Source organism: Saimiri boliviensis, chromosome 3 (genome assembly GCF_048565385.1).
Source record: "Saimiri boliviensis isolate mSaiBol1 chromosome 3, mSaiBol1.pri, whole genome shotgun sequence".
Lineage (NCBI taxonomy): Eukaryota > Metazoa > Chordata > Mammalia > Primates > Cebidae > Saimiri > Saimiri boliviensis.
Genome location: NC_133451.1, coordinates 72,002,895 through 72,016,081, shown reverse-complemented (window position 1 = coordinate 72,016,081; position 13,187 = coordinate 72,002,895). Strand labels below are relative to the sequence as shown.

At 42.1% G+C, this 13,187-nt stretch overlaps 2 protein-coding genes across 3 annotated transcripts in view; both read right to left on the bottom strand.

Moving 5' to 3' along the window:
- Positions 1-4,362, bottom strand: part of BMP2K (BMP2 inducible kinase) — a 131,388-nt gene extending 127,026 nt beyond the window's left edge. For both annotated transcript variants that reach the window (XM_039468211.2, XM_010334723.3), the window contains exon 1: positions 4,115-4,362. In XM_039468211.2, coding sequence (XP_039324145.1) covers positions 4,115-4,286 — 172 coding nt within the window. In that variant the 5' untranslated portion in view covers positions 4,287-4,362. The remainder of the gene's footprint in view (positions 1-4,114) is intronic.
- A 7,932-nt stretch (positions 4,363-12,294) lies between these two features.
- On the bottom strand, positions 12,295-12,614 carry LOC120363594 (small ribosomal subunit protein eS21-like). The gene has a single exon (XM_039468212.2). The coding sequence runs from the start codon at positions 12,602-12,604 to the stop codon at positions 12,395-12,397; it is 210 nt and encodes a 69-aa protein (XP_039324146.1). The 5' UTR covers positions 12,605-12,614; the 3' UTR covers positions 12,295-12,394.
- Between the last annotated feature and the right edge of the window lie 573 nt (positions 12,615-13,187).

Genomic DNA, 13,187 nt, shown 5'->3' with positions numbered 1-13,187 from the left:
AAGTTATTGGGCAGCCACAGATGATTTCTACAAATGAGATATAGCACTCAACTCTATCATTTTCCTGCTAATTTATAGTACAAAATCAGAGATGTATAGTACAACCTTCCTGTACAATTAACAATGAGAACCAGCTAACACTTAGCTTAAATTCATTCACCCTTATCTAAGCATTTAACTCTAAGAGAAATACTGAGTTATTTTTAAAGAACCCTGTAGTAACTTTTTGGCCTCCAATTACTAACAAGTCAATAACCCCCAAAACCCATCTCAGTAAATCTTACCCACATCACCAGAATCATACTCTCATTCCTATCCAGCCCCATAACCTCATGATTACATTATCTCAACAACTTATCTCTGCTCTCCTATGCTCAACACCCTATTTTAGGTCCATTTTGTACCAGGGGCACTTAGGGAAAAAAAATGTCCCCTACTCGAAAACCAACTTCTGATTATCAATCAACATTAAATTCCTCAGATTAGCACCAAAGGCTTGTTATGGTGATGCATATGATCAACAAGCCAATCCAAGGTTTTAGTAAAAACTTGGGAGCTACCTTGAATTAGCTACATGAGCCTGACAATTTGTCACTGTTTCAAGCTAAAAACTGACACATGGCTCTCCCTCACTTCTACAGACCAAAGTTGGGATCTGCTTGGCACAGACTCCTAACACTAAACAGTTTTTGGGAAAAGAACTGAACTGCCTCAGTGTGCTATCAGTCCTTTAAACTTTGAGGAGGAACTAAAAAGCTGCAAGTTGTATTTTCAAACATTTATGTGCTTGACTACAAAGACATTATGATACAATGTATATGGTTCACAGAGAAAACTACTTCGCCTCCGGGTTCAGGCAATTCTCCTGCCTCAGCCTCCTGAGTAGCTGGGATTACAGGCACGCACCACCATGCCCAGCTAATTTTTAGTATTTTTAGTAGAGACGGGGTTTCACCATGTTGACCAGGATGGTCTCGATCTCTTGACCTCGTGATCCACCCGCCTCAGCCTCCCAAAGTGCTGGGATTACAGGCTTGAGCCACCGCGCCTGGCCTACTTTTAACAGTTTAAACATACAACCTACCCCTGAGAATCTGCTTTTTAAATTATAGACATAATATGCTCATATACATATATACCTATAACAATGGTTGATCCTCATTATTTGGGGATACTATTTGCAAATTCATCTACTCATTAGTATTTGTATCCCCAAAATCAATACTCACGACACTTTCACTGTCATTTGCAGACATGTGTACATTGGTGAAAAATTTGAGTCTACTGACATCCACATTCTTGTTTCAGCTTACATACTGTAAACAAATGTCCTTTTCATGGTCTATTTAGTGCCATGTTTTTCTCATTTTTGTGCTTGCAATTGGTGATTTCACTGTTGAAAACAGTCCGCAAGCACAGTGCTAAAGTGCTGTCTAGTGTTCAAGGAGAAAAGACTACAGAGAAAATAACAAGTGTTAGATAATCCTCATTGAGGCATGAGTTGTAGAGCTGTTGGCCACGATTTCAATGTTAATAAATCAACCAAATATATTAAATAAGGTGTGTTTAAACTGCAATACACACAAAACAAGGTTGTATGTTAATGAATTGACAAAAATGTTGAGAACAGAGGCTCTCAGGAACCTAACACTGTAGTAGGAGCAAAGGTTCAGGATTTACTAATTCAGTTTTCACAGTGACTTTCTGGAACATAACTAATTATATACAAATAACAAAAGAGAGAGACACGGACTGACTTACTGAAAAGACACTGTAGAGGTCATTATGAGTAAGCTGCCAATGTTTGTAGAAGCATGGCAAAAACATTTCAGGGCACAGAGTCTATTGGGTCTTCCTGGCTCTGTTTAAACAACTTAGGGCCAAAGCAAAAAATGCAAAATCTACCAAGTTTGTGTTTCGATTTGTCTTAGCTTCTACCACTTTTCCTACTCAATGGTAAGCCTCTCCCCAAATCAAGTACTATAAACTTTAATGCATTTTCACAAGCATTTGGCCCAATCTTACAATCAAGCACACCCATCAACTATTGATTAATCACACTTAAATGTGAACTAGACTTGTGCTTAAACATCTTGGCTAAATTGCGGCATTATTTATTTGGAAGGGAGAGGGGACATTAAGCATCTGAAATAAGAACAGACCAGCCAGGATCAAAAAGTAAACTGATTATACACAGACAATTCCAGTTGTGTGTGTGCTGGAGAGAGAAAAAAATACACAAGGGAAGAAAACCTAGGCCTTGGCCTCCCCTCCAGGATATTAAAGCTGGGGTATAGGAAGAAGTCCCATCTTCCAGAAGGATTTCTTCAGCCCTTGCATCCTCCTAGCACTTGATCATTGATTTTTCAAGAGAAATGATGAATTTATGGCAAAACTCAATATGGAACACTAACAGTGACATTAGCACTTGAAATAAATTTTCATTCTTTGTTGTGGTTGAATGAACTCTCGTTTTGAAATTCATCTTTATTTTTTATTTTCCAAAGTTATTTATTTATCAAAAATGGTTTGCTTAGGTAGTGACAGGATAGGCTTAGGGTAGTGAGTGATACAGGTTACAAATTCAAAATCTAGTTTGTGAAATGTCAATATATATTTTTTTTCCTATTAAAAAGACCCACCTGGGATTCAGTGGAATGAAGTGAGCATAACACTACCCAAGCTACACTTCAATTAGTTACTAAAACAATTCAAAGACAAAATATGGCATTTGACTTAATAGTCATGTGTTCTTAACACCTAAAACATATTCTAAACCAACAATTGAAATTCATGTGTAATAAAGAGCTAGAAAACTTTATAGTATCGTAAATCTTTTATACCACTCACCACATATTCATTCTTGTGAAAAACTAAGGATCCTCCTTCTCCCACCTCTCCAAGTTTCGACTAAGATCATTTTTCTGAGCAATGATTTGCATAATAATGATGTGTATACCTGAATAATTCACAATTTCTTTCTCCTTCGAATATTTTATACGAAAATCTTCAGGTTTTTCTCTTGTGCTAACTTACTGTTGTTCACAGCATTTCAAAAAATACGAGTGGAACTTCAATCTACTGTTTTCAAACCACATCAACGTCTAACTCTCGGAGAACTGAATTCACTCTTCGATTTCTTTTATCTTAACCATAGAACTTACAAGGGCCATTTATCAACAAAACGTATTTCTGAAAAAATTTTTAAGGTGTTTATTTTGTAATATCATTTTGCAATTAAAAACTCAAAGACCAATGAAGCATGCCATACACAGGCAAAGTGTTTTCTACAAGACACTTATACCACAAACACAACACTAAAGTCTAAGTTCTTCTTTTTATATGGAGCCAATTTTTTTTGTAAGTAGACCTCTACCTGCCGTCATAACCTGTTCCAGATCCTGAAGGACCGACCACAAAACTTCACAAGTGAAAATTAACCTGCTTCCATATCCCCTTTTAAACCACTATCAAAGAGTCATTTTGGGAGGGCATGCTTTGCACCTTGTCCAACAGAAAAGATTCTAAATAACAGAGATAAATGGGCTTCAAATTTACGTTTCCCAGTGCAACCTACTGACTGAATTTAGAGCAAAGGATCACATCCAGCACGCACACATGCACACAAATACACTGCTTTTCAACAGATGACTGAGCTGCAGCAAACCCGGGCTCGACAACAGGGGCTTTCGGGTCCTCTGCCCTGCAGCGCGGGTGGAGGCTCGGACGAAGAGGCCAACGCATGACACCCGTCTGAGCCACAGCTGGCAGCACAGAGCTTCAATCCTGCTCGATCTGACCCTCAAATGAGTCACTGTCCCAATCATAACACCACCCCACTTCCTAGCGCGTCTTCTATTTTCTCGCGTCAAAGCGGACAGAAAATGATTTAAACTCGGCCTGAGAGAACTGTGCACCGGCCAGAGCTGCCAGCGGCAAGAAACGCCAGCTGAAAAGAGAAAGCCCGAGCCACTCTTTTCAGAGCCCCGCTGGCCCGGCAGCTGAGGAGGAACGGGGTACAAGAGTCAGTCCAGAGGGCGAGGACCCGGAGAAGCCGCCGCCACACCTCAGCCCTCCCTCACCTGCCTGTCCAAGCCTCCCCGGGCACCCGTACCTTCGGCCAGCGACTCTTCCAGGGTGACCTGGTAGCGGCCGACCGAGAACACCCGAACCCCCACGGACGAGCCGCCGGAGGCGCAGCCGGTCCCAGCGCCGCCAGCCCCGCCACCCGCCGCTCCGCCGCCGCTGCCGCCCTCCGACTTGGGCATCCGAGAGAACTTCTTCATGGTCCCGCCGGCGCGGGGAGCGCGCAAGGGCGAGCAAGAGCGCGAGTCCCCGGCCCGGCGCGCAGCCGGGCGTCCGCGAGGGGTCGCCGCCCCGAACCCGTCCGAGCGTCCGAGCGCGCTGCGGCCCGCCAAGCTTCACATTCCGTGCTTCCCGAGCGCACACAGCCCCGGCTCCCGTCGCCCGCTCCGCGGCTCCGCTGCAGCTGCCAGGCTCCCGCAGAGGGCGGCGGAGAGGGCGGGGACGGGACGGGACGGGGCGGGGCGGGGCGCGAGGGGGCGGGTCCGAGTGCAGGGGCGACGCCGCCGCCTCCGCTAGTGCCCCGGGCGTCCCAGCCGCCTCACTCAGCGCCTGAAGCGCGCGAGCCCGGGTGGAGGGAGGGGTAAAGGGAGACGGGGAAGGGGGCGGGGCGGCCGGCCTCTCCAGGCAGGAGGCTGGACGTCTCAGGCCTCAAGCCGGCAGGACAGCAGCCCGCCGCGCCGCCGCCGCCCCGGCCAGACCCGAGCCGCCCGCCACTCGCGGCCGTTGACTGGGCAGCGCTGCCGCCAACCGCTCACTGAGGCTGGGCGCCCCGCGCAGGCGCGCTGCCCGCGCCGCCGGAAGTGACGGTTCCGCCTCTTGTCACGTGAAGGGGGACCGCGGGAGGTGGTTGTGGGGGTTGGGACGAGGGCAAAGTCGGGGATCCTGCGTCCGGGGTTGCGCCGGGAGGGTCCTGGCTAGGCCCGGCTTCGAGCTGGGAGGTGGCCCAGGGACTGGCTCCTGCGCTAGTCCAGCGCCGTGGTCCGTCATCTCGCCTGACAGTCGCTATGTCCCTCTCGGGGCTTAAAAATGCCGCCAATAACTTTACCTCCGCTAAGGAACTTCTCGCTTCCTTTCTTAGCCAGTTGTTCAGGCCTTCTCCCCTGAGAACCTTCTTCCGCTCGCCCACCCTGAGCGTGGGAGGTGGGAGCAGGACGGAACTAGAGTGGATTCCAGTAACTGGGCTTCTAAAGCCGACTCGGTGTCGTCGCGCTCTGTAGCGGACGCTTGTGCTGGGAAGCGTTTTGCCGTTTATAAATTACTCAGGAGTACCTTAAACACCTCACGCCTGCTGTACAACAGCCATATGTGGGTATTCAGAGCAGGTATTAGGGCCGTTTCACAGACCATCACCTTTGGCTAAAAAACCGGAGTCTCCAAGGTCACAGCTGGTACGTGGTAGTTAGGGACCATTATTTGATTCATAATTTTGTGCTTGTGGCCATCCTGAAAAAGTAGGTTAGGGTCAGATCGTCGAAAAATGGGCACATGCAGGGCTGTTTGGAAGCAAAAGCAACCACTGTGTCCCCCTCTTGAAAAGATTTGCCCCCCAGCCAAAAATTAAAAAGAAGCCCTGTTGCATCAATTTCATAAACCGCAGGAGTCTCCTGACTGCAGGGCGAAGCAGTGAAGCAAATACGGGTGTAAAACGTTCAGGATTGGTAGGTAATAACAAACTGTAGGACATGTGTTAAGAGAGCAGCCAATTCTCAGCTCCAGCCTACTTTTCCACAAAAGAAGATAGCACACACACTGTGCCCAGAAGTTCCAGTTTCTTAAGAGAACCCAAAACCTGGAACTTTTTTCTAATGTGGCATTTCCCAAATTTTTAAAAATATGACCCAAATAAATTGTGTCTGCAGGACTCCAGTGTGCACCTTCTTTGAAAGGAGATGACTGTGGCTCTATCCCCACCCTTATTTATTGTTTTTAATGAGATAACGAGTAAAAACATTAAAAAAATGTGCTTAGACAAAAACTGAGCTTAAAATCCTTGTTCCTTCTTCTCTGCTATTTGTAGAGAAGCTATTTCTGCCAACACTAAAACAGTGTTCTGGATTTAGGCATTTCTGCTGCATAACCCACTAAACTAAAATTCTTCATCCAGAGACCTGACCTTTAAAGTACATTCCAGCTCAATGGAAGTGAGATTATATGTCAGATGATTGATGTGGTGTGGTAGTTGGGGATTTCCATTTAGAAACAAGCTGGCCACTTTCGTTGCTGTGGGGCTTCATTGTGGAGTCTCATTCCTACATTTGAATTGTTTTTATAAGCAGAATAATAGAAAGATTAAGTCATTTCATGCAATTCAAAACTGGAGTCAGACAAACATACAAAGTTTGGGCCTGATATAACTTCACCTGATCACAACAAGCCTGCTATAATAAATTTGAAAGTTAGTTTACGAGGATCACTTGAAACCAGGAGTTCAAAACCAGCCTGGTCAACATAACAAAACATGACAAGACCTCATCTCTCCAAAAAGAACATGAAAAATTTTAGCCATGCGGCCGGGCACAGTGGCTTACACCTGTAATCCTAGAACTTTGGAAGGCCGAGGTGAGTAGATTACAAGGTCAGGAGATTGAGACCATCCTGGCCAACATGGCGAAATGCTGTCTCTACAAAAAATACAAAAATTGGTTGGGGGTGGTGGCATGCACCTGTGGTCCCAACTACTCAGTAGGCTGAAGCAGGAGGATCACTTGAACGTAGGAGTTTAAGGCTGCAGTATGCTGTGGTGGCACTGTTGCACTCCAGACTGGGTGTCGCAATAAAAAATAAAAAAAAAAAAAAAAAGCTTGATCTGTTGAAGTGGCTTAGGCCTGTAATTCCAGTACTTGGGGAAGCTGAGGTGTGTGGATCACTTGAGCTCAGGAGTTCAAGACCAGCCTGGGCAACATAGTGGGACCTCCCCACCCCCACATCTCTATCAAAAATACGAAAATTGGCTGGGCGTGGTAGGGTGGCACAGGTCTGTGGTCCTAGCTACTTGGGAGACTGAGGTGGGAGGATCACTGGAGCCAGGGAAGTTGAGGCTGCAGTAAGCCGTGATGGCACCAACTACACTTCAGCCTGGATGACAGAGGAAGACGCTGTCTATAAGTAAGTAAGTCAGTTTACAGTTGATGTGGTAAAGATTACTTCTATGGACCAGTATAACTTGACTTTTGATATTAAAATGTGTAATTATAATGAACATATAATTAAATGTGTAATAATATAGAGACCCCCTCTGAAAGACTAGGATAACACCAAGTAATATGTTCTTTGATTTTTTTCCCCAAGCATTTGACAAAATTTGGATATCCTCCCAACTTCATAGAATATTAATGTCACAATATTTTGTAACAGCCAATAACAAGCATATAACTTAAAAATACGAAGACTACTAAAAATCAAAACATTAGCAAGGGGTGGTAGTGCACACCTATGGTCCCAGCTACTTTGGAGGCTTAGGCAGGAGGATCATTTGAGCTCAGGAGGTTGAACTGCAGTGAGCTGTGATCACACCACTGCATGCCAGCACTCAAGCCTGGGTGAAAAAGCAAGACCCTGTCTCAAAAAAGCAAAAATATTGTAGAGTTGTCTGCCCTATTGCCCTTATCCAGGAAAGATACATTCCAAGACTCCCAGGGGACATGAAAGTGAGGATAGTAACCAAACCATATATATATAATTTTTATATATATATATGTGTGTGTGTGTGTGTGTGTATATGTATCTTTGATAAGGTTTAGTGTATACATTAGGTACAGTAAAAAGTTAACAATAAGTAAAAAATTATAACAATTTTATGGATGGAAGATTCATTTTTACTACAGAGCTTAGCAATCACAGCATATGATTTTTTTTTTTTAAGTTAAGTTGAAAACCTCACCTTTTTATTTAAGGAAAGCACTTTATGGCTTCTCTTTGGCGTATTTGAATTGCCAGCATCATTACGCTTGCATTTGGAGCAATTAGTAAATAAAATAAGGGTTCCTTGAACACAAGCACTGTGACAGTGGATCTGAAAACTGAGAAGGCTACTAAGTGACTAACAGGCAGATAGTGTAGACAGCATAGACATACTGGGCAAAGGGATGATTCACCTACCAGTGGAGCTACACAGAACAGCGTGCAATTTGAAATTTACCAATTGATTTTTCTGGAATTTTCCATTTAGTATTTTTAGACCACAGTTGACCACGGATAACTGAAACTGAGGAAAGAGAAACCGTGGGGATGGGGGATTACTATGTTACTAGTAACAAGAAGACCAAACATTTACAACACTTTTACTACCAAAAGATGTTGGCATCTATTGTTAAATCATATTCTCCTAGCAAATTTTTGAAATAAGAATATGTTAACCTGAAATCAATTTTTAGGCAGAAATTGAGACATTAAGGGCAGACTATAACGAGCAGAAATTCAGATTTTTTTCAGAAAATTTTATAGGCATATATTAATTTCTCATTCTTATACATTAAATTTATTTACTGGCTTATAGTAGATTAAGCACTGTAAAGACTTTCATTTTAATGAATCATGCAATTCCTGGACATAATAAAATACTTTTCTTGAATTAAAAACCTTTGTAATACACTAGCTAGTGCTTAGAACATACTAAATACTGTGACGTGATCTGAAAGTTCAAGAGATAATTGCGGAAGTCAAATTCCAGACCCCAAAGCAAATTTTGTATCAACATACAATACTAAACATGTAGTATCTTTCCTAATGAATAGTAGACTATTAAAATCTGTGCTTATGATTTTAAGAGGTTCCATATATTTTTTACCTCTAACATTTTTAATGACTCAACATAGCAGGGTATTTCTGTACTGTAAGTAAATATATCTTTTCCAAATATTCTTGTGTGTGGGTGAGTGAGTGTGTGGTTACAGTTTGCTGATTTTCTCCAACATGTACAGGAAGGATTACTGAACCTAGCTGCATCACAGTACACATACTCAGAGTGCCCTAATCAACGTTATTTGAATTTGAAGGCAAAAAGAATGGGCTCAGTGGTTCTGAAGCAGAAATTTTAGTGAATACAAAGATGTGGGAAGGCCAGGCCTAGTATCTTACGCCTGTAATCCCAGCACTTTGGGAGGTGAAGGCAGAAGGATTGCTTGAGCCCAGGAGTTCAAGACCAGCCTGGGCAATATAATGAAACCCATCTCTATAAAAAAAATAAAAATTAGCTGAGTATGGTGGTGCATACCTGTAGTTCCAGCTACTCGAGAGGCTGAAATGGATCACTTAAGCCCAGAAGGTGGAGGTTGCAGGGAGCCAAGAACACACCATTGCACCATTGCTAATGTTGAAAAAGGAAATGTTTCCAATGTGTATATCCAGGAAAACTCCCTTGTGGCACTGTGTTGGTGGAGACATAGCTGCTGTTTCTCTTACTTACAGCCCAAATTCGAAATTCTGTAAACAGTTGTACCCTTTCTTGTTGGCAAAGAGATTTTTTTTTTTTTTTGCACTTGTCCACATGCCATTCTTTACATGTTTCCAGCCACCTCTCAGTTGTAGTGACCAGGTGAACCAAGGTGAGCCCAGTGCACCAACTAATCTTTTGGTGCATTCTTTCAGCTTTTGTTTGATACTTCCACACTGGGCATTCTCAGATCATCAGAAATGATGACATTATTACTGTGTCACTATCCCACATCATATCCAGTTTTCTGGTTTATTATAAAAGATATACAGCTCAGGAACTGTATAAAAGATATACATCCAGGAACTGCCTGGATGAGATGGATAGGGTAAGGTATGGGAAGTGGCAGTGCACAAAGCATCCATGCCCTCTCAGGGTGCACCACCCTCCCAGCTCCTCGATGTGTTTGTTCACTGACACAAAAGCACCATCTTCTAGTTTTACACTCATTATTAGACCATGGAAGAACATCCAATTTGGCTTCCTGTTGGAAAATGAAATCTATACCAAAAACAATAAAAGTAGATAGTTAGATTCTGACCATCTTAAACAATAGCTTTGAGGTGACTTACAATCAAAACACAGATATAGAATAGTTTAATAAAAGTAAAATAATTATAATTTTATTTCAATTTGTTATAGATATATCAATCTTAAATATTTATAACTGTACAACTATAAAAATCATTGGAAAGTTGCCACATAATGAAGACTCTTTTTAAAACAGACTGCTTCACTTTAGACATTTCACATTACACATTTCCGATAAAGTCAATACATCATTCTAGCTAGCTACAGGATTCTGAGATCCTTAAACAGGAAGAATTTTGACAATGAGGAAAGGGAAAATGATAGTTACATTTTGTCTTCTACTGGAAAAATGTAACCTAACCCTCATGTGTTTTGCATGAAAGTGTTTCTCAAAAACTTATGAGGAGTGAGAAAGACTGACACAGATTAAATAAATGTGCGTATCCCAAAAGGCTTATTCTGCTGGCACAGTGACCTTCATAAGTCATCTGTCCCAATACCTGATTAATCATTTTTCCTCATAAGTCAGTGTTTTCCTTTGATAACATATCTTCTATCATCATTAGCCTCACTTAACATTTACTGTTAAGAATAATTATTTTTCCTCAGCCAGGCATGATGGTTCACACCTATAATCCCAGCACTTAGGGAGGCAGAGGCAGGAGGATCATTCGAGGCCAGAAATTTGAGACAAGCCTGAGCAACACAGTGAGACTGTCTCAACAAAACATTTTTTTTTTCACTTTTTTAAAAGAATATATTTTCTGCCTAACATTATTACATTATACCAAGTTAAATGTTCATGTCTTCGTTTTAAAAAAAAGTAAAAGTTTTAAGGTCTATTAAAAGAACATATATGACTCCATTATTAAAAGAAATTTTTGTTTTTGCTCGTTTTTGTTTTTGTTTTTGTTTTAGAGACAGGGTTTCTCCATGTTAGCCAGGTTGATCTTGAACTCCTGACCTCAGGTGATCCACCCACCTCGGCCTCCCAAAGTGCTGGGATTCCAAGCATGAGCCACTGCGCCTGGCCTTTTGTTTTTGTTTTTTGAGATGGAGTCTCGCACTGTCGCCCAGGCTGTAGTGCGGTGGTTCGATCTTGGCTCACTGCAATCTCCACCTCCTGGGTTCAAGCAATTCTCCTGCCTCAGCCTCCCAAGTAGCTGGGACTACAGGTGTGTGCCACCACAGCCTGCTAATGTTTTTATATTTTTAGTAGAGACAGGGTTTCACCATGTTGGCCAGGATGGTCTCGATCTCCTGACCTCGTGATCCACCTGCCTCGGCCTCCTAAAGTGCTGGGATTACAAGTGTAAGCCACCACACTCGGCCAACAAATATTTTTAAAATATCAGTGATATTTAAATCCTCTGTTAAAACCACTCAATATTATCACCATACCTTCTAAAAATTCATATATACCTAAAAAAATTAATCTGATCTAATAGTTCAAAATACCAAGATACTCACAAATATTCTTCATAGGAAATATGACTCATTTGACATGAAATAAAATTCTGTGATAGAGTTTTGACCATGCCTTTAAAAAAGACTGCAGGATATAGGCACCTTCATCACCGCGCTTTTGTCCTTACCCAACAAATGGGTTGAGGGATAGGGGAGTGCTGCACCTTGTCCTCACACCTCATGACAGGGTAGCTTTCTCCCTAGAGAAATATTTGTCCTAGAGTAGGATTACAGACACATTTCTGGTTATGTTCTCATCCCCCTTCTTCTTTATAGCCTGGTGTTTCTTTCTTGCAGACAAGCTACTACCTTGCTCCTGTTAACATTTATATAAAACTTTAGCAGTGTATAAAATAAGAACTAATTCTTATTGGGCACTTGCAATGTGCCCGTGCTATTCTAAAGTGCTTTACATGTAACTCAGTAAATCTTTATGACAACACTGTACGATAGCTTCTATGATTACTCTTACTTTGCAGAAAAGACTACTGATGCACGGAAAGATTAGGTCACAGCCCAGGGCTTACAACTTTCAACAGAGTTCAAAAACAGGTAGAATGACTTTATGGCTCATGCTTTTAACCATACCATACAGGCTCTTTGAAAATACGTAATAAATGAAATGATAGCTAGGGTCTGGAATAGTAAGGTACCTCCTGCTGTACCCTCTATCTGTTTATCTTAGTTGAGTGTGCTGCCACAGCTCAGGGATCTCTACTATAATAAGTGGGATTATGTTTAATTTCTGATTAACAGGTATTTTACAATTTTTTTAATTTTTTTTTTTTTTTAGGTTTTCACTGTTTATGACAAACATTCCATAGCCATGATTATCTCCAGTCAAAATTTTTATCAGATGATGCCACTGGCCTTGGCCAATCAGAGAATGGAGTCATCTGACTCACCCACCCTGCGAATGACTTCGCAGATAGCATAGATTTTAAACTGGCCGTTAAACCTGCCTGTGACCTTGTCGACCTCCACCACGTTTATCTGGATGGATGCATGGTCCTTGGCACCGGTAATGCGGTTAGTAGCAGAGCCTTTCCACCACATGTACAAGTCCACAAGCTCGCTGTCATTCTGCATCTCAAGACTGCGCCTGCTGCCACCACATTGCACAAGAACAGAGAAAAGAAAACAACTGAATATCTGTAAAATTTAACAAATATTTGCTAAATATCTAAAATGGGTAAAGCACTGTGGATTGGGACAGCTAGGAGCAGATGAATAAGTTGAATAAAACAAGTCATGGCTTTAGAGTTCACATACTTTTGAAGGGGATACAAGCATGTACCATATAATAGAGTTGGAGACAGATTGAGAGTGGAGATAAGGCTGACTGTAAGTTTTATACAAAGTGATAAGCTCTACGGTTGCATTATTATGATATGTTGCCTTCAAGTCTCCTCCTGCCAGTATGGTTGATGTTGTGATCTTATAGACTTCTGGAGACAGAAAAGCAGCTCTTGTCAGTTGGGAAGCAAATAATCCTACTAGAAACATTTCAAATTCTGTCCAAATGTGTTGAACTATTACTGAAGCTCTATACATCTGTGACACACATATACACATTCAAAAAGATTAAGCTACTGTAGAGGGACAGAGAGGAAAAAAGATTGAAGTTAAATTCAGCTTTTGCTTCAATCCTTTATAAAATTTACATCTTGTT